We start from the raw sequence: 18320 nt of genomic DNA on the forward strand, positions 1-18320 counted from the left end.
TCCTGTATATTTTTCAACTCTGTCTAGTTTCGGGTGTGTGTTTTTAACACCGACTCTGATCTTCTTTAAATTAAAAAAAAGGAAATGTCACGGTGAATTTCAGTCCATGTGAAAGCTGCCAGAGCAAAAGCCCGGGTAACCGAAGCCCTTCATTTATCTGTAGGACAGTATAGCTGGCAGCAGCCTGAGCTTTCCTTAACCTTTGCCCTCGTCACCAATGTACCTTGACCACCTGGAGGCTGGGTTGCTGGAACACTATGAGAGCCATTGACCCAAACTGTAAACCCTGTATATGCTGGACCACCACTTCAAGGCTACAGGTGTGACAGCATCCACAGTTCCAGCATCTATGCCAGGAGGGGCCGGAGGGTTGAGTTGCCATGGCCCATTCAGTCCTTGGCTTTTCTGCTGCAAGTGCCCACCGATTATCAGGGTGGATTATTGCCATGATGCCAGCTGGGAACTGACTCCACCCAGCTCATTTCACTTACGTCACCAGCCATCAGCTCGGAAATGTTTGGTCACTACGGATGGGCTTGAACTATGAGAGGCTTCACATCCCATTAGAGATGCCCTACTCTGCATCAGAGCGAACAAGAATGTTGCAGGAGAGTAAGGGCTAAATTATGCCTTCCCCTATATGATTGAGCTAAAGAAGAAGGAAGGGGCACAGAGTCTCCACCCCAGCTCACCCACCCAGAGACGGGCTCTCAGCACTGGCTGGTCTCAGCTCAGCGCGGAGTAGGGTCTGGATGCTACTAACCAAGGTGTTTCTAGATGCCAGGAGAGCCATGACCCCCATTTCCCCCTCTCCTCCATCCACACTCTGAGATGGGTGCACTGTACTTGCTGCTCTTGTTGTACAGGTATAGCAAGGGATGCACCTCCCCTCGCCTCTCCATAATTGTAAATGTAGTAGGGGCAATGAACCCACCAGAGAGAGAATAGTTTTGAATTGTGTTTGGGGAAGGGGTTCAGTGGCATTGGGGTTGGACAAGATCAGGTAGAAATAGGATTAGGGCAGGTGTTTGGGTAGATCTAGTGCTAGTCCTGAAATATTCTGCTTTTAGCATGGCCCAGCAGAAGAAGAAAGTCTGGTTTGGCTGTTTAGCTGGGGAGCCTCTGTCAATCCAACTGGTTGGATCTAGCTAATGTATATTGATTGTATACCCACCTCACACCCACACTGAGCACTCAGGTTACATTCTTCTGAGAGGGCCATGTCAGATTCCTGTTTATTTTATGACTTTTCCAGCTCACACAAACACAAGAGGCACAATGAGGCCCAAAGGCTCCGCACACACACGTCCCTGAGGTCAGAGAGAGGACTTGTGTAGCAGGCTTGGCTTCGGAAGGCTCACTGGCAATTGGCAAAGCAATTTTCATTTTAATGGATGCTGCTTCTCTTATGGCAGAACAGACCTCACTGTGAGGCTCACAGCACAGAAGCATAGAAGTGTAGGACTGGAAGGGACATATGTCTAGGTTTTTGATTTCTACTGGTGGCACACAATTGCACATTACCTCAATAGTGGTGGCCACAACAAAATTCATTCTGCACATGGATAGAAAAAATTAGAGGGAACATTGGAGGGGGTGCAGTTAACCCTGAAACTGTGACACTATGGTGGCAGCGAGTGTGTGTGGGGGGGTCTACGTTGCGAATTGCTGTAAGTGCCAACAGCAGGGAACACAAGTACTGTAGGAGGAAAAAGCATCACAGAGAAAACATAATAAGAACAATGCACAGTTTTAACTGCCCACTAAACATACCAGGAGTCACCCATCAGTGTACGGGGCCCTGGTGGGGCCTACTGTGAGCATCAGGGCTCCCCTTGGACAGAAGATCCTGTCTGTTTGCTGGATCAGAAAGAGGCCCTGTGTCACTTCAAGCTCAGCTTTTTATATCAAAAGCCCTTTCTTTGTTTGAGTCTTTGGAAAACTCAGCCTCAGGGGGTGGTGCTTCCCAGCAGCTGTTCATAATCCCCAGGGGTAATCACCCCTCACCTGTTTTTAGTTCCTGAAGGAGCTGTGGTAATCATCCCCCTACCCCCATGAAATAAAACACTCTTTTACATAAACCATTCATAAATGTAATATAGTGGTCCTCAAAGATACTGCATAGGGTTGCACTAGCCCTACACAATACCCCCAGACACACGAACCTTGAGTTCTCTGCTCTGTGCAGGACCTGATTCAATGCAGCCTATCACTTACTAGAAGAGATCTTCACTTGAAAGTCTTGTGTAGATGCCTTTTCATGCTGAGGGCAGGATTTAGCCTATGCCAGAAGCTGGTTGCCAAGACTAAATAAAGCCATGAGTCAGCTGATCTTGAAATGATGATGACACATTTTTGCAAGCATGTATCCTTTTTAGTCTCTCTTAATATTAACATTTCATTGCTAGGAGTCATGTACATATTATCCTCATTAACACCGTATGCAGAGAAGCCTCCTTAGAATGCTGTAGAACCAGATGTTAGCCTTCACCACTCAATTTGATGGTGATCTCTTTGACAGAGGGTGCAATTGTGTACTACATGATTCTCTGCTCCTTGTCACCCTATGTAACTACAGACTATTTGCCTTAATAGTAATCAGCTTTGCTTTAGATCACCGGCAATCGGGTGGCATCTTAATTTCCCCGATGTGCCATTTTGCATTCCTGTAGCCTAGAAGGATGTTAATTTATAATGGTTCTGCCTTCTGTGGTCTTCGGAGAAAAAGATTCCTGCCTATTTAAAATATTAGCATTCCTAGACGGTTGTGGTTTTTTTAAGTAAAATTAAACAGGCACGATATATAATAATAATCATATGATATAATAAGGATCTGAGATGCTATGCCAGCACTTCGGAATACAAGTTGTATCGGGGCCCACGTTGTTAATGTTACTGTCTCTACAAGGATTCTTCATGCCATGAATTTTCTGTACATTGTAATGGCCAAAGGAATGATACTTCCTTTTAAGGGCATGACACACAGAAATCAAAAGCAATAACAAGAGAAAACTTCCTCCACTCCTATAATTCTTATGAAATGTCCAGTGAATATTCTGAGTGAACTGCACTTTCATTCTGTATTTATTCAGCTGAATGGGAACTCAAATATAATTGATTGAAACAGGCCTAAATTAACACAAAAAGGCTGACAGAGCTATGTCTCAGGGTCTTGACCTCTGATAATAGCACTGAATGCTAGCTGAAGCCCCATTCTATGATGGGGCGCAAGCTACAGATTATGTAGCATATGGTATTATGCTTGTCCAGTTGTACCGCTCCACTTCTGTGGTTGGGCAGTCTGTGTTTTTTATCATACTGTACCATTCCATCTCCTCAGCACTGGTTATTCTCAGCTCATATAATGTCAAGGAAATGAAAATTTCAGGCCAAATTGTCCAGTGGTATAACTGGATTACACTGCATAGAAGTCAATAGTGTAAACAAACACAAACAGAAAAATTGGCCTTCCATCTGCTATTGCCAAACGAATCAGTGAAATATGGAAATCAGTAGATAATAACTTGCCAGCCACCTGTGCCTGGCTAAGGAAACCTCTGTTCAGGGACGTTGCACAAAATATATGAATTGTATACCCGGTAGGAAATTGGCATGATCATAGAAGATTAGGGTTGGAAGAGACCTCAGGAGGTCATCTAGTCCAATCCCCTGCTCAAAGCAGGGCCAACCCCAAGTAAATCATCCCAGCCAAGGCTTTGTCAAATCTCTATGGATGGAGATTCCATCACCTCGCTAGGTAACCCATTCCAGTGCTTCACCACCGTCCGAGCGAAACAGTTTTTCCTAATATCCAACCTAGACCTCCCCCACTGAAATCTGAGACAACTGCTACTTGTTCTGTCATCTGCCACCACTGAGAACAGCCGAGCTCCATCCTCTTTGGAACCCCCCTTCAGGTAGTTAAAGACTGCTATCAAATCCCCCCTCACTCTTCTCTTCTGCAGACTAAATAAACCCAGTTCCCTCAGCCTCTCCTCATAAGTTATGTGCTCCAGCCCCCAATCCTTTCGTGATCTATATATTGGTCCTGTATGTGGGTGAGTTACTGCCATATGGGTGTCTGGTGAGAGCTATCAGACTAAATGGTCTCTTTGTTAGCTGATGATGAAAGAAGTTATTTCCAGACACTTTTGCTACCTGGGAAACTGGGAGACATCTGATATGATCCTAAGACTAAAAACTACAACAGACACATTCAAATGAGTAATTAATATCTCACTTTCTGAGCAGAATTTATTTCCCTGAAAAATGCTTTATCTGGACTCAGCTGAGCCTGCTGGCTTTTGTCCAGATCCATACCTCTTCTTAGGAAATCAGGAAACAGAGGTAAAGCAAATATGGAGCTTAGTGGCTTCAGCATACTGGTGACATGGCAGCTCTAAGTACCAAGCAACCTTGCACAGGGCCCTCCTTCAAACACTGAACAATTTGGGTGATAGATCTGAAAGTAGATGTCCAACACCATCCTCTGGTGTCTTCCCAGGTGAATAAGCATTACCACCTTCCAGCAATTCATGAACCCCTTTCATTTATCCTATGGCACATCCAGAGCAGTTCAGCTGGCAAGGACTTCTCATTAGGCAGCCAGATGGCTAAGAATAGTATAACTGGGCTCAATACTCTAAGGCACATTCTGTTTAAAAGTCTCCAAATGATCTGCAATCAATTAATGACATTTCACAATACCCCTCTGAAGTAAGAACTAGCCCCAACCTTCTCCACCCAGAGCTGTCCCCGTAATCTTTGAGCTAGGCTTAATGGAGATAGGTCTGTAGCATATGCCCTTTGAATGAGTTGTAATGTCTGTGATCCCCAGGGCTCCTGGAAGTCCAGCCTGAGACATAAAGCTTCCAGATATCCCACTGGGGTGGTGCATCTCCACTATAGCTGGTTGGAAATTTTTAAGGAAACATCTTCTCATTAGAAAATGACAGATCATTGAAATTGAAACATTCCACAATAATGTGTTGCTTGTGAGAAAACTTGAGGCAGAATAAAGGCAGGATTCCTACCTGGCAGGCTGCCACAGACCTGGGGCTTCCCGGACGTTAGGGTTATGGCTCCTTAGCAGCTCACCAGGTGGATTGCAATAGAGCCAGGGAGCCAGGACTGGACAGTTTTGAAAAATTCCAAAACTGATATTTTTTAATGACCATCTTGTGGGAAATTTTGCATATCTGACATTTCATTCAGATTCAGAAGGAGGGTTATTGGGTTGTTTTTTTTTTTTCAAAAATGCAAAATTTGCTGGGGGAAGAAAATTCCGTTTCCAACACAGCTCTAATCTTCATACCACCAAAAACTCCGGGCTGCGCTTTAATTCCACAAAGTTAGACCTAACTGGCAATTTAGAGCTAAGTGACTTACCTAACAAGTCAATGAAAGCGTTAGGGAGAGAACCCAGGAATTCTGATTCAACTGCCCTGGTTCAAACCACAAGACAATGCTCCATGTCAACAGATGAGAATTTGTGGGCACAGGAAAGGGGTAACTGATTAAGTATTGTTCAAGCAGGTTGTAATCCACCACAAAAATGCTCCCCAAATAGGGAAAGGATCTACAAGTAAATCTACATAAAATTAAACTGGACATTTTTGCTAGGAGATAAAAACTGGCATGAATTCAAGGTGTTTAACAAGTTGGGAGCATCACAGTCTTCCAACAAGTATATTAGAGTTTGTGGTTTCCTCTGTCTCCCCTGACACCGATATACTTCACCTTGAAATGTCCCTTAAATATATGTTAACTACATATGCTAAGCAATCTGTTCCATGTTGTATTTAGCTATGACATACCAAATAAGTTTCCCAGACCTGGAGAAGAGCGCTGTGTGAGCTCAAAAGCTTGTCTCTCTCACTAAGGGAAATAGGTCCAATAAAAGATATTACCTCACCACCTTGTCTCACCCACTCACACTGAATTGAACATTTCTTAAGGAAGCTTTCCCCCAGTGATTCCCCCCACACTCACCTTGCGAACTTACAAACAGCTCAGCAGTGACCATACCCTGCATTTGCATGGAACTGCCTGTGGAAAACAAGCCACCATTTCTGCCTAATGCTGAAATACAGCATAGGGAAGGAAGGAGGGATAGCTCAGTGGTTTGAGCATTGGCCTGCTAAACCCAGGGTTGTGTGTTCAATCCTTGAGGGGCCATTTAGGGATCTGGGGAAAAAATTGGGGATTGGTCCTGCTTTGAGCAGGAGGTTGGACTAAATGACCTCCTGAGGTCCCTTCCAACCCTGATATTCTATGATTCTATGCTGTTGCATTTTATCAGAGTGTGGGGGAAACAATAGAGCTGAAAGACCTCCAAGTGCAAAAATCAATTGCTTTACACTCCCTTAACAGCTACTGCAGCCTGAGTTACAGCCAAGACTGCTCCATACAAATACTAACCATGGGTTTGACTAAGCACACACAGGAATTCTTTGGCATGGAGTTGAATAAGCTAAGCACCCTGTAGGTATCTGCTGCTCTGAGCGGCCAGAGTGAAGGAGGGTGTGCAGCCTCTCCCAGGCACCTGTTGCTGGCAGTGGGCGTGGCTTCCTCTGTAGGCATCAGGTAACACCTGCCAATCCCTCTTCTGTAGCTACAACCCAGGCTTGCAAGGGAATTTGAGCCACAGCCAGGAACAGGTGACATTCAAGCAACAGCAGCAGAATGAGGAGCTGCTGCTGAGACAAAGGAAAGATGGTAGAAAGACGCTTCTCCAAACTCTTCCAGAAAGGGTCACTTTTCCGCTTAGCCCAGAAATATCAGCCAGTTGGGAATGGAGAGCCGGAACGGGAGGTAAGGATTCCCTATGCCTCTTGCCTGTAAGTTATGAAATGTGGTGTGTAGTTGGGGCTAAGCCTACTGTGCATTGCTGGCAACATTACCTCTCTATAGCTCTGGCAGTTTTGCGGTGCTACTTTGATTTATCATCATATTTAAAATGGAGGATAATAGCAACGACGACACTGACCTGCCTATTGGGGTGTTGTGTGGTTAGTTAATGTGTGTGCAAGCTGAATAGCTCTATGATAAATCGTAAGTATTAACATTCATCTTTATGTCAAGGCTTCGCTAACAATACTCAGATTTGCAGCATATGTCATTGTGTTTGCACTGATTTTAGGATCAGACATTTTAACAATGTAGGCCAGTACTCTAAGCAGAAAGGCCCAAGGAAATGAATGAGTCCTGAGGATGAACTTCCAAATGGGTGATTCCTTCAGTTCAGAATAGAGCCTATTAGCGAGTGGGATGAGACATCCAGCTGCTCGGATGGCACTTTATCATTATTTTCATTTTTATTTTACAAAATAATCCACGGATGTTTTCAAAATGTCACTCATTTTCAGAAAGATTTTTTTTTGTCTTCTCAAAAATGTTCATGAAATGTGGTTTTGGAACATTTCTGAAATATACCTTTTTTGGTGTCCCCTCTATTTGCCACTGAATGTGAGAGAATGAAATCGTTGGTTTCTGTGGTTTTCCATATGTTTGACTTTCTATTTTACATTTTTCCTCTAGCCACTCTGTAAGCTCTCTGGGGCTGGGCCTGCCTCTGATTACTATGGGTTTGTCCAGTGCAATGGTGCTCTGATTTCTGCTGAGGCCTCTAGGATCTATTGTAATAGAATTAATAATAATGATAGGATTGGATATTTTCAAGTAACAAAGTAACTGATCCTTGCCATACTCATGTGAGGTGTTGACCTTTGGACCCATTCACATGGGTGAGAGGAATCTGATTTCATCCTTTCTTCCATACCTGGATTGATTCATTTTGTTTATAACACTACATTGCTTTCCCTCCTTGGCATTTGCACCTTCCAAATACTTATAGGCAGTTTATGTGCCCTTTAATCATGATTTGCCCAAGCTCTGTATATTGCAGTTAGTATTCTTAATCTTTCTTCAAAAGCTATTCCCTCCAACTCTCTAATCTGCTCTTCAGTCCTTCCCATTTGTTGTCTTCTTTCTAGTATCAAGTTGGCCAAAACTGTTGGCAGTATTCTATGTGTAGCCTCACTAGAGAGGGAGACCGAGACCATCCTCTTTTTGCTCCTCTATGTGATGCTACGGCATACATAGCCCAACTTCACAGAGTAAAATGGAGACGTGGCTGGGATGCCAAAAAAAAAAACAATTCTGATCTTGCTGTGACGTGAGATAGCAAAATAATCTCTCTCTTTTGGTAATCTGTTAACCCAATGAAGAGGAACATAGATGCAGTTTTTAAACTCTGGTCCATTGATTTGGCCAATATTTGAGTGAGGGTCAAGTCACTTGTCCACAGTCAGGGAACTATAGTCAGTCAGTGGCTTGTTCTGAATTAGAACTTGCAGTCTTCTGGCTCTGACATTCTTGCTACAGCATAGTAAATAATTATGAGTATTTGCTCTCTCTCTGTGAGCACATGATCTGCTTGAATTCCAGTCCAAGTCTATGCAGAACATGATACCACTATAATATGACACTACAATGCGGACTAGCATGTACACAAGGGCAAGCAAGTGCGTACAGTGTATTTGGACCTTCAGAAAGCCTTTGACCAGGTCCCACACCAAAGGCTCTTAAGCAAAGTAAGCAGTCCTGGGATAAGAGGGCGGATCCTCTCACAAATCAGTAACTGGTTAAAACATAGGAATAAATTATCAGTTTACATAGTGGAGAGAGGTAAATAGCAGGGTCCCCCAAGGATCTGAACTGGGACTGATATTCATATTCATAAATGATCTGGAAAAGAGAGTAAACAGTGGGCTAGCAAACTTTGCAGATGATGCAGAATTACACAATATAATTAAATCCAAAGCTGGCTGTGAAGAGTTACAAAAGGGATCTCACAAAACTGGGTGACTGGGTAACAAAATGGCAGATGAAATTCAGTGTTGATAAATGTTAAGTAATGCACATTGGAAAACATAATCCCAACAATGCATACAAAATGATGGGGTCTAAATTAGCTGTTACCACTCCAGAAAGAGCTCTTGGAGTCATTGTGGATAGCTCTCTGAAAACATCCACTCAGGGTGCAGCAGCTGTCAAAAAAACTAACAATGTTAGGAGCCCTTAGGAAAAAGAATAGATAATAAGACAGAAAATATCACAATGCCACTATATACATCCATGGTACACCCACACCATGAATACTGTGTGCGGTTTCTGGTCGCCCCATCTCCAGAATGAGATATTAGAACTGGAAATAGTACAGAGAAGGGCAGCAAAAGTGTTTACTGGTATGGAACAGCTTCCATATAAAAGATGAAGAAGAGTGGGACTGTTCAGCTTAGAAAAGAGACAACTAAGGGGGGACCAGGGGATACGATAAAGGTCTATAAAATCTTGACTGGGGTGGAGAAAGTGAATGAGGAAGTGTCATTTACCCGTTCGCGTAACACAAGAACCAGGGGTCACCCAATTAATTTAATAGGCAGTAGGCTTAAAACAAACAAAAGGAAGTACTTCTTCACACAACGCACAGTCAACTTGTGGAACTCATTGCCAGGGGATGTGGTGAAGGCCAAAAGTATAATTGGATTAAAAAAATAATTAGATAAGTTAATGAGGATAGGTCCATCAATGGCTATTAGCCAGGATGGGCATGGGTGCAACCCCACACTCTGGGAGTCCCTAAACATCTGCCTACCAGAAGCTGGGACTAGACAACAGGGGGGTGAATCATTTGACATTTGCCCTGTTCTGTTCATTCCCTCTGAAGCATCTGGCACTGGCTGCTGTCAAAAGGCAGGATACTGGGTTAGATGGACCATTGGTCGGACCCAGTATGACCATTCTTATGTTCCTAAAGGCCTACATTTTCAGTGTAAGTTTAGGAAGAATCTGGGGAAATGATTTCCATTCAAGCCCACAGAGACCTCATTACAATGCAAATACATCAGAATGATTTCAATGCAAGTCTACAAAGATACTAAAATCATTTAAATGTACAACTGGAGACCTTTCCACAATGCCATTAGGATGTGATATTAACATGTCAAAACAATTTCAGTGGTAATCCATGGAGAATCCATTAGGATGCCATTATATTCTGAAATCATAATGCCAAACAGGGTTGTTACATCCAATTGGAAGAAAAGTTTTAATTTACTACACACACAAGTGCTCCAAGACTTTATTATATTGTTGCTATTGACAATCATTGTTTAAATTATGCCATGTTAATGGTTATAATAATAATGTGATAACTCAAGAATCAATTCCCTGCTTTTGTTATTGTCTGGTAATTGACTAATACTCCATCTGTTTTCTACTTGGAAAGACTTTTACAGTGACAAATAGAGGGATAAAGAAGTTTAAGCCCCCCTTCAAAAAGTCATTTAACTTCTGTGTGCCTCAGTTATTGATCACTAAAGTGGGAATCATAATTCTTTTGTCTTTTCTATTTAAACTTCCTGTTTTAAACTTCTGTTTAAAATTGTTAACTTCTCAGATCTGAGTTTTTCTGAAAATACATGTGCACAGCGCCTAGGAAAATGGAGTTCTGATCTCCGTTGATCTCAGTGGCTAGAGTAAGACAAACAACAATTATATGTGAGCTAAGGCGCAAACATGATTCAAACAGAAAATTTGAAAGTGGAAAGTTTAGAATAGAGTAAAAGGTAGACTACTCTGAAATATTTATGTAATGACACCCACAGCCAAGTCAGCTGCTGAGACAGAAGCAAGAACTGCTAAAAATATAGGTTTTGTTAGCTTGAGCTAAAGGCCTGGATCTCCAATGATTTCATTGGAAGCTAGAAGCCTAAATATGTCTGGGAATCTGGGCTCAAGCTCATTAAGGCAGAGCTCAGAGGCAGTAGCCAACTCAAGACCTTTTTCATGGCATTGCCACAACAGGAGGACACAGAGTCATGGGTTATGTTCATATCAAACCTCCTAATATAGCCTCGATTTCAACTTCAGTACAAGCAGACGACAAGGACAGTGGGTGTTCAACCTCCACTTTAACTTCTGTCTCCCCCCACACACACCTTTCCTCATGACAGTCACCTCATTCTCTCTGAAACTGCTGGGATCTGCTCTCTTCCACCCTCTTCCATATATATATATATATACCCTTTGCTTGGGGGACTTAGGGCTGGTTGAGGGACCTGAGGGCAGGGAGATGTTCCCCAGAGGTTGGAGTTTGTCCAGCTCTATCCTCCATGATCAACACCAAGTGCTGGTCTCTTCTAAACCCTAAAACCAAACTGCAGAGATCAGTTTCTGAGCTGTGTTACAGTAGCTTCACACATCTCTAATGGTGCTTTCCCCGCACAGATAATGCCTGATATCAAATGGAGATGAATCTGTTCAGGAGCTATCATGGGTCTCATAGTCTCCTACTGCAGCAAAACTCCCAAGAGGGGAAGGATGGTTGGCCAGCAAGGTTTGCTTCCTATCTATCTTCCCTTCATGGGGATGGTGCTCCCCACCATGGTTTGTATCCCCAGGGTTCCGCTGGGAGCCAGGCTGCCACTGGCTTACCCCTGTCCCCTCCCTCCTCGCTTTCAGGCTGGAAGGGAGAGAAAAATCAGAGGGAGGGTTAAAGATTTATGAAGAGGCTCAAAGAGAAGTATGATGCATTGAGTGACTGCTCCCTAGCTCTCCAACATGCCTCCACAAATAGAGTGAGACCCCAACACATAGTATGCCTGTGGAGGGACCTTTGATGAACTCCTGGAGTGGGAAACAGCATGCCATTAATCTGCTGCTTCCTTCTTTTGCTCTCCTCTGTGAGCATTGTTGGATACCATCCAGCCCCGGGGGGATTCTGCAGCAAAGGAGATTTAGGTTAGATATTAGGAATACCTTTCCAACTATAAGGCTATTTAAGCTCTGGAATAGGCTTCCAAGAGAGGTTGTGGAATCCCCAACCCCAGAGGTTTTTAAGAACAGGTTGGACAAACAGCTGTCAGGGATGGACTAGGTTTACTTTGTCCTGCCTCAGTGCTGGAGGCTGGACTTGACTTCTCAAGGTTCTGTCCAGCCCTACATTTCTATGATTCTCATAGCTTTGTGTGCATGAGCATTGTAAATACTGTAGCAAGAGTAGAGATAGATGGGCAGAATTATATATGAATACAGATGAGGCATTTCCCTCTCTTTTAATAGGAAAAACGCCCTCTTTGGCTGGAATTATTGTTTGCTGCATTCACACAAAAGCCACTAGCAATGACATGGGCCTTGCAAATATAATCTTTCAATTCCAAAGCCTTTTCTTATTAAGGCAAAGATAGTGTAAACCCTGAATCAATAATTCTGAATTAAAGTCAAGACAAAGTTGACTGTATAACCTTTTGGATGGGATTTTCAAAAAGTCCATCACCCCTGTTTGCAGGCAAAATTTACACCTAAAATATATGTGACCTGACAAAATGAATTAGGTTGCAAATCAGATTCGGTGCATCTCCAGTTAAATGTTTGCCCCCACTGGATTGGAAAATTTGTCCCTTTCCATTGAAGAACTTCTTAAACAGTAGCACTTGTTTAAAAATGTCAGAGCTTGAAATTTTTTGATTGGGGCAGGAGGGGGAGGGAAAATGTCATCCTGAAATGTTTTCCATTTTTCTCCCAGTTCTATTGCTCAGTCTGTTTTTTCCATTCCTTTCATTCTAGTGTGCCTTGTACTTCTTGTGCTCCTTCTCTGTGTTGCAATTTATTCATGTCTCTGAATTTTTCTTAATTTTAGTTTTCTCTTAGTGGAGCTGGTGCTGCACCAGTAGCTTGGGGACGGTACGAAGGGCTCACAGACACACGCACACCGGGTCCAAATGTTCCAACCTTTCTTTTTTTTCGAACAAAAAATTGCAATGTTAGTGAAAGTTGGAATATTTTTTGAAAAAGTTTTTTGAATTCAACTTTTTTTTTTTCCCTTTTGGACCAAAAAAAAAAAAAAATCAAAGAGGAACAAAGCAGGTCATGTCAAATGTTTTGTTTGTTTCATTTTGGTGTTTAAAACCAAAACAAAATGAACATTTCCGTTCAAAACACACACACAAATCAAAATCTTCCGCAAAAAATGTTAAACAAAACCATTTTGTTCAAGTTCTTCACGGAAACACTGGATTTTTCTACCAGCCGTACATATATATGTACGGGTTTGCAGGATCAGAGCTTAAGTTTGTTGTCCATCCGGCAATGGAAATAGGTTGGCTTTTGTTCTTTGCCCTAAATGTAGTACTGAGTTACAATTCCAGTATATGCCTGCTTTTTTTTTTTTTTCCTTATTTTAACATCTACTGTAATGGGGTGTGTGCTTTTCCCTGCTACTCATTCACTTCCCAACAGAGGTGTACAAGCCTGCCCAATCACTCTTTACTTACTGCTGCTATTGCTTGACTGCATGTTTATACATTGGCAATAAAGTTTGGTAATATGTGCCCTTTAAAAGAAAAGTACCAGGAAGGAAAGGAGGTCTATTTAAAAACAGACCAAATGAAAGGTCAGCACAGCATATCACACATGAGCAAAAAGTCAGAGCCTATTTACATAGTCTTTAAGCATTTGATTAAAGATTTTCTAAGGGAACAAGTTTGCTGGCAGACACATTTAGCTCTTTAGGGGTCATCTTGCCCTTGATCCTTCTGAATTTGCCCCCAGAAATACCAAACGAGAAACATGCTGCCATGGAAACCAGTCCATTGTTATCTTGAATACATTTTGGTTCCTAGTCAGGTGTCCAGGTCTTTGGCAAACATTAACTTCCTTTAACAAAAAGAAAAACAGCTTGTCCCCAACAGGGCATGAAAGGGACCAATGGCCCTAATATTTTCCAGCAAGCTGGGGGTTAACTTCATTCTCTGCAGCTCCCACACAGGTTTACAGGGTGGAGTAATGAAGCAGGGTTGACACTTGAAGGCCCAATCAGGCCCTTAGAGGAAACCCAGGAAACTCTATATAAGCAGCTACCTTACAAAGCTGAGCTTCCAGGGTCCCACCCTGTTGCTGAGTGGAGTGGGTGGGACTGCACTCTGTGTGGGTCTGTGTTTAGGTCAAAAACTCCTCGTGGGTGTAATCTGCACACCCTAAGGCATGAGTGAAGACCTGGAACATGTACTTCCAGTCTGCCTGTCTTTACTTTTGAGTCAGGAAACACAATGAGAACAAGAAGGAACACACTGAAAATCTCTCCCAAGGGAAGAGAGTGAGAAAGCGCTGTGTGTTTGTGTGTATGTGTGTGATATGCTTTGTGGTAGCAGTGTTGAACTAATTGGGGGTGCAAGCTGGCTTGGGCGAGGGGGTCTCTGTACATGGGACCTGTCAACTGTATTGCAAACGTTCAAAAGCCATGAGTGAGGTCAACAAAATCACGAGCCTGGCTTAAAAGTTATTTTAAAATATTTTTTAAAAAATATTTAAAGTTTACGTGTCTTGTGGTTTTAGGACCATCAGCGTTCACATTTTCAGGTTTATCTCTGCAACCATGAAAGCTAGAAACTTTTTTTTTTTTTTTCAAGTGAAAGTTGAGTTTCTGGTATATTCACAGGACTTCAGGGCCTCGGGCTGTAAGAAAAACACCAAATATTTTGAGACTCACAATGAGAGTGGAAGAGTTGGCAACCATGCTTAAGCAGGATTAAACAGCACTCGTGACACAGCACCACAGATGGGGGCGGGAAAATACCTTGTTGTGGAATTCTAGTTTGTTTTTCCTTGGTTTTTGTACTATGCCCGTTGTTGTAATGCCGTACAGAGTAGAACTTTTCAAATATCTCACACTCACACACACACCCTGGAGTGTTAGTCTTTTGCGGGATTGGTTTTCACCCGCTTCCAATAAATACTAAGTTGTGCTCTGTGGGAAAGCAAGGATGAAGTTTTACATTTGGAAAGGCTCCTTATTTGACCAAATCACTCGCTCTCCCAGCTTAGACTTCACCAAATTTAGCTCGCCCAAGTAAATATAGGAAGGAGAAGGGAGCAAACAATACCCCAGAATGAATAACCTTAACCAAACAGAAACGAGAAGTCTTCACACGCTCTGGTGCATTTGAGAGTCGTAGAAAGCTCTGCCTCTCTCACCCTTTCCAGATTTGCTGTGTGTCCCAGTGCAATCTATAATGAATCATAGATCAAAACCAACAGTAGCCAGAGAGCTAAAAGAAGATGTGACATTTTGTAAGGTGTGGTGGTGCAGAACATTATGCATGACTTGTAGCCTAAATGTCTGCTCCTTTGTAACTTGTAGCACTGTCTGTGCTGGCCAGACAATAGTTACACTAACAATTTTTATTTTCTCCTGCCAACCCCTCCTTGAGTGGCGCACTCTTTATTGTATTTAAGTAGATTGTAGCTACATGCTAGTCTAGCATATGCCAACTCATTGCTGGAAATGGCCCACCTTGATTATCATACACATTGTAAGGAAAGTGATCACTTTAGATAAGCTATTACCAGCAGGAGAGTGGGGTGGGGGGAGAGAAAACCTTTTGAAGTGATAAACACCCATTTTTTCATGGTCTGTGTGTATAAAACATCCTCACTGCATTTTCCACTTTATGCATCCGATGAAGTGAGCTGTAGCTCACGAAAGCCTATGCTCAAATAAATTGGTTAGTCTCTAAGGTGCCACAAGTCCCCCTTTTCATTTCAAACACTGTGATCTTTGTCTTGCAAAGCCATTCTGCATTTACTGAGTGGCATGTCCCAATACATGCAGATTAACTCCTTTTAATAATTGTCCCTTTGTAACAATACAGTTTATTTAAGCAAAACTTATAACTTTTATATATCAGCAAAATAAAAAATGTAATGGCTTTCCATGTATAGCTCAAATCAGTAGCTCAAATTTCAGATCAACAGGTCTGACATTTCTCCACCTTATTAAAAGGAGTGAGTGAATTATAATTATAGATATTATAAAAGAGATTATAAAACATCTAGATAAGGCACTGGGTTGAGGCTTAGGTGACCTGGCTTCTGTATCTGGCTCTGTCATTAATCAGCTGTGTGACTCTGAGAGAGTCACTTTCCCTCTCTGTGTGCCTCAGTGTCCTCCTCCACCCTTTGTTTGGATTGTAAAGGTACTGTCTATCACTACGTTTATGTAAAGTTTCCAGCACAATGGATTCCTGTTCTCAGCTAACGTGTCTAAAGCCTACTGTAATGCAAATAATACTTATTAATAATAATGAACATAACATTACCTAACCACCGCTTTTTCTGTAAAGGAAAATCATGCTGTTTCTCTCGAGCAATATTATTTCTATCTGTCCATGTAGGGGCTTGTCCAGCTTTCGTTGGGGTTGTATCTGAGAGCCTTTGAGGGAGTCAACAAATTAAAGGACAAAGGAGAACTGATGACTTATCTGGACACTGATATAGTAATGAAATGTCTGCCTAATCTAGTTGCCCGAACCAGCAACCTGCGAGTGCTGCTGCACAACGATGGCCAAGCGACCTGGGATGCAAATCTTAATAAAGAGTATGAGAAACTGAATGAGTTAATTAAGAGGCCCCAGTCCTAAGGTACTATGACAGTAAGCACTACAGCCAGGTCTACGCCATAAGCTTGGGTCGACACAAGTTACGGCAGCATAAAGCCACCATAGTTAGTATATCGCTTGTGCCAAGTTATCCTCCGATGACTCCAAGGGGGGGGGGGGGGTATCAATGCAGTCCTTTTAAAGCAGTATGGTCAAAACTGGACCATACTCAAATACTGGAGGTCAAGTGGCTTATGCGTCAAAGGCACTAACAAAAGTTGAGTGTTGATATGCTCAGAGAAAAAGGCTTTGACCTTAGTCCATGTGTGTAAAAAGTTTCATGTCTTTATTTAGGGGAGTACAGTGTTAGCTGAAACTGACCATAAACAAAAATAAGGAGGAGTACCTGTGGCACCTTAGAAACTAACAAATTTATTTGAGCTTATTTAAGCTTTTGTGGGCTAAAACCCACTTCATCAGATGCGTGCAGTGGAAAATACAGGAGGAAGATATAGTAAACCGTAAACTGCTTATTATTGCCAAAAGGGCCCTTCCCTTCCCCTTCTCCTGCCCACTGAGAATACAGATCTTAGTTTTTCACTTACAAATGTATGATTTGCAAATCAAATACAAACCTGGGAGAGATTTGATGGGAGCAGACACACTCTGGAGAGCATTCAGGGGGAGCAAAGTCCAGAGCTAGCCATTATACATGTCAATTTGATTTTAAAAGAAAACTCTCTGGTCTCACAGGCCATGTGGACTGTGATTATCACAGCAGCAGCTCAGGATGAGAACCTGCAGAATATGATTAAAGCTACTAGCACAGGGTGACCGGGACAGCATGTTCCTAGGCCCTATCACCGATTCAGGAAGAGCTCTCGGTCCAAGGTAGGATTTTGTTTAAAGACACTAGGATGGTGATTCTTAAGGTGTTAGAGAAAAATATGTTAAAAAGGATAAATGAAGGTCATTTAGAGATTGTAAAATCTAAGAGATTGGCCTCAAATTAACAGTGTTTTGAGGAAGTTTTCAAGCCTTGTCACATATGCTAAAAATACAGACGAAGTTGAGCAAAAGAGCCCATGTTGGTGGCATAGGAAAAATTGGCCCCATTGGAGTAAAGTAGGCATAGATTTGTTTATGTTGCCTGGAAAAAACTATGCCCTCATTCATGACTTATTCTCACTTCTCTGAAATAGCTTTACTATAAGGCTTTGTCTACAATGGTAACTGAATGACAAAACTTTTGTCGTTCAGAGGTGTGAAAAAAACACACACCCTGAAAGACAAAAGTTTCGCAGATGAAAAGCACCAGTGTGAACAGCACTTTGTTGGCAGGAGCGCTCTTCTGCCAACAACATTATCACCATTCAGTGCGGGTGGAAGTTTTTTGTCGGCGGGAGAGCTTTCTCCTACCGACAGACGGCGTGGGCTGCACTTGAGTGAACATGAGTTTAAGCAGTTTGCAGTGAAGTTTGAGGTTTAGAAGTTTGTTCGCAATCCAAGGGGCTGTTGGAAAATGGTGTTTATAATAACTTGGCAACTGAAAAAGGCTGTGGATTCAGACTCATATTTAGCACTGTTAAAGGACAGGATGGCACCAATGAAAAGTGTTTTGTCACCTGCAGATGTTTTGCTTAACCAAAAACTTAGAGCCTGTAAGGAGTGAAGCTGACATCAGAGGAACTGGGGATCTGTAGAAGCACAAAGGAACAGATACAGCTAACCAGGAAAGCAATATGATTTGGGTCCCAGGAGCTGACACCATTCCATGCAGTGTGCTCCTGTGGTCCACAGGACCACCTGTGTAAGTGGCTCAGACTCTTCAGGAACCGTGCCCATAATATCCATGTCCCAGCATCCCTAATGAAGGGAGGC

At 42.5% G+C, this 18320-nt stretch overlaps 1 protein-coding gene across 4 annotated transcripts in view; it reads left to right on the forward strand.

Moving 5' to 3' along the window:
- The first annotated feature begins 6594 nt into the window (after positions 1-6594).
- ATP2C2 (ATPase secretory pathway Ca2+ transporting 2) overlaps positions 6595-18320 on the forward strand; it is a 50073-nt gene continuing 38347 nt past the window's right edge. Inside the window, exon 1 of one of the 4 annotated variants that reach the window (XM_073308079.1) lies at positions 6595-6813. In XM_073308079.1, coding sequence (XP_073164180.1) covers positions 6715-6813 — 99 coding nt within the window. In that variant the 5' untranslated portion in view covers positions 6595-6714. Of the gene's footprint in view, positions 6814-18095; positions 18250-18320 lie in introns of those variants that run through there. The other 3 variants (XR_012154535.2, XM_073308077.2, XM_078848130.1) reach the window with 3 other exon arrangements.

Source organism: Lepidochelys kempii, chromosome 12 (assembly GCF_965140285.1).
Source record: "Lepidochelys kempii isolate rLepKem1 chromosome 12, rLepKem1.hap1, whole genome shotgun sequence".
In the NCBI taxonomy this organism is placed as follows: domain Eukaryota; kingdom Metazoa; phylum Chordata; order Testudines; family Cheloniidae; genus Lepidochelys; species Lepidochelys kempii.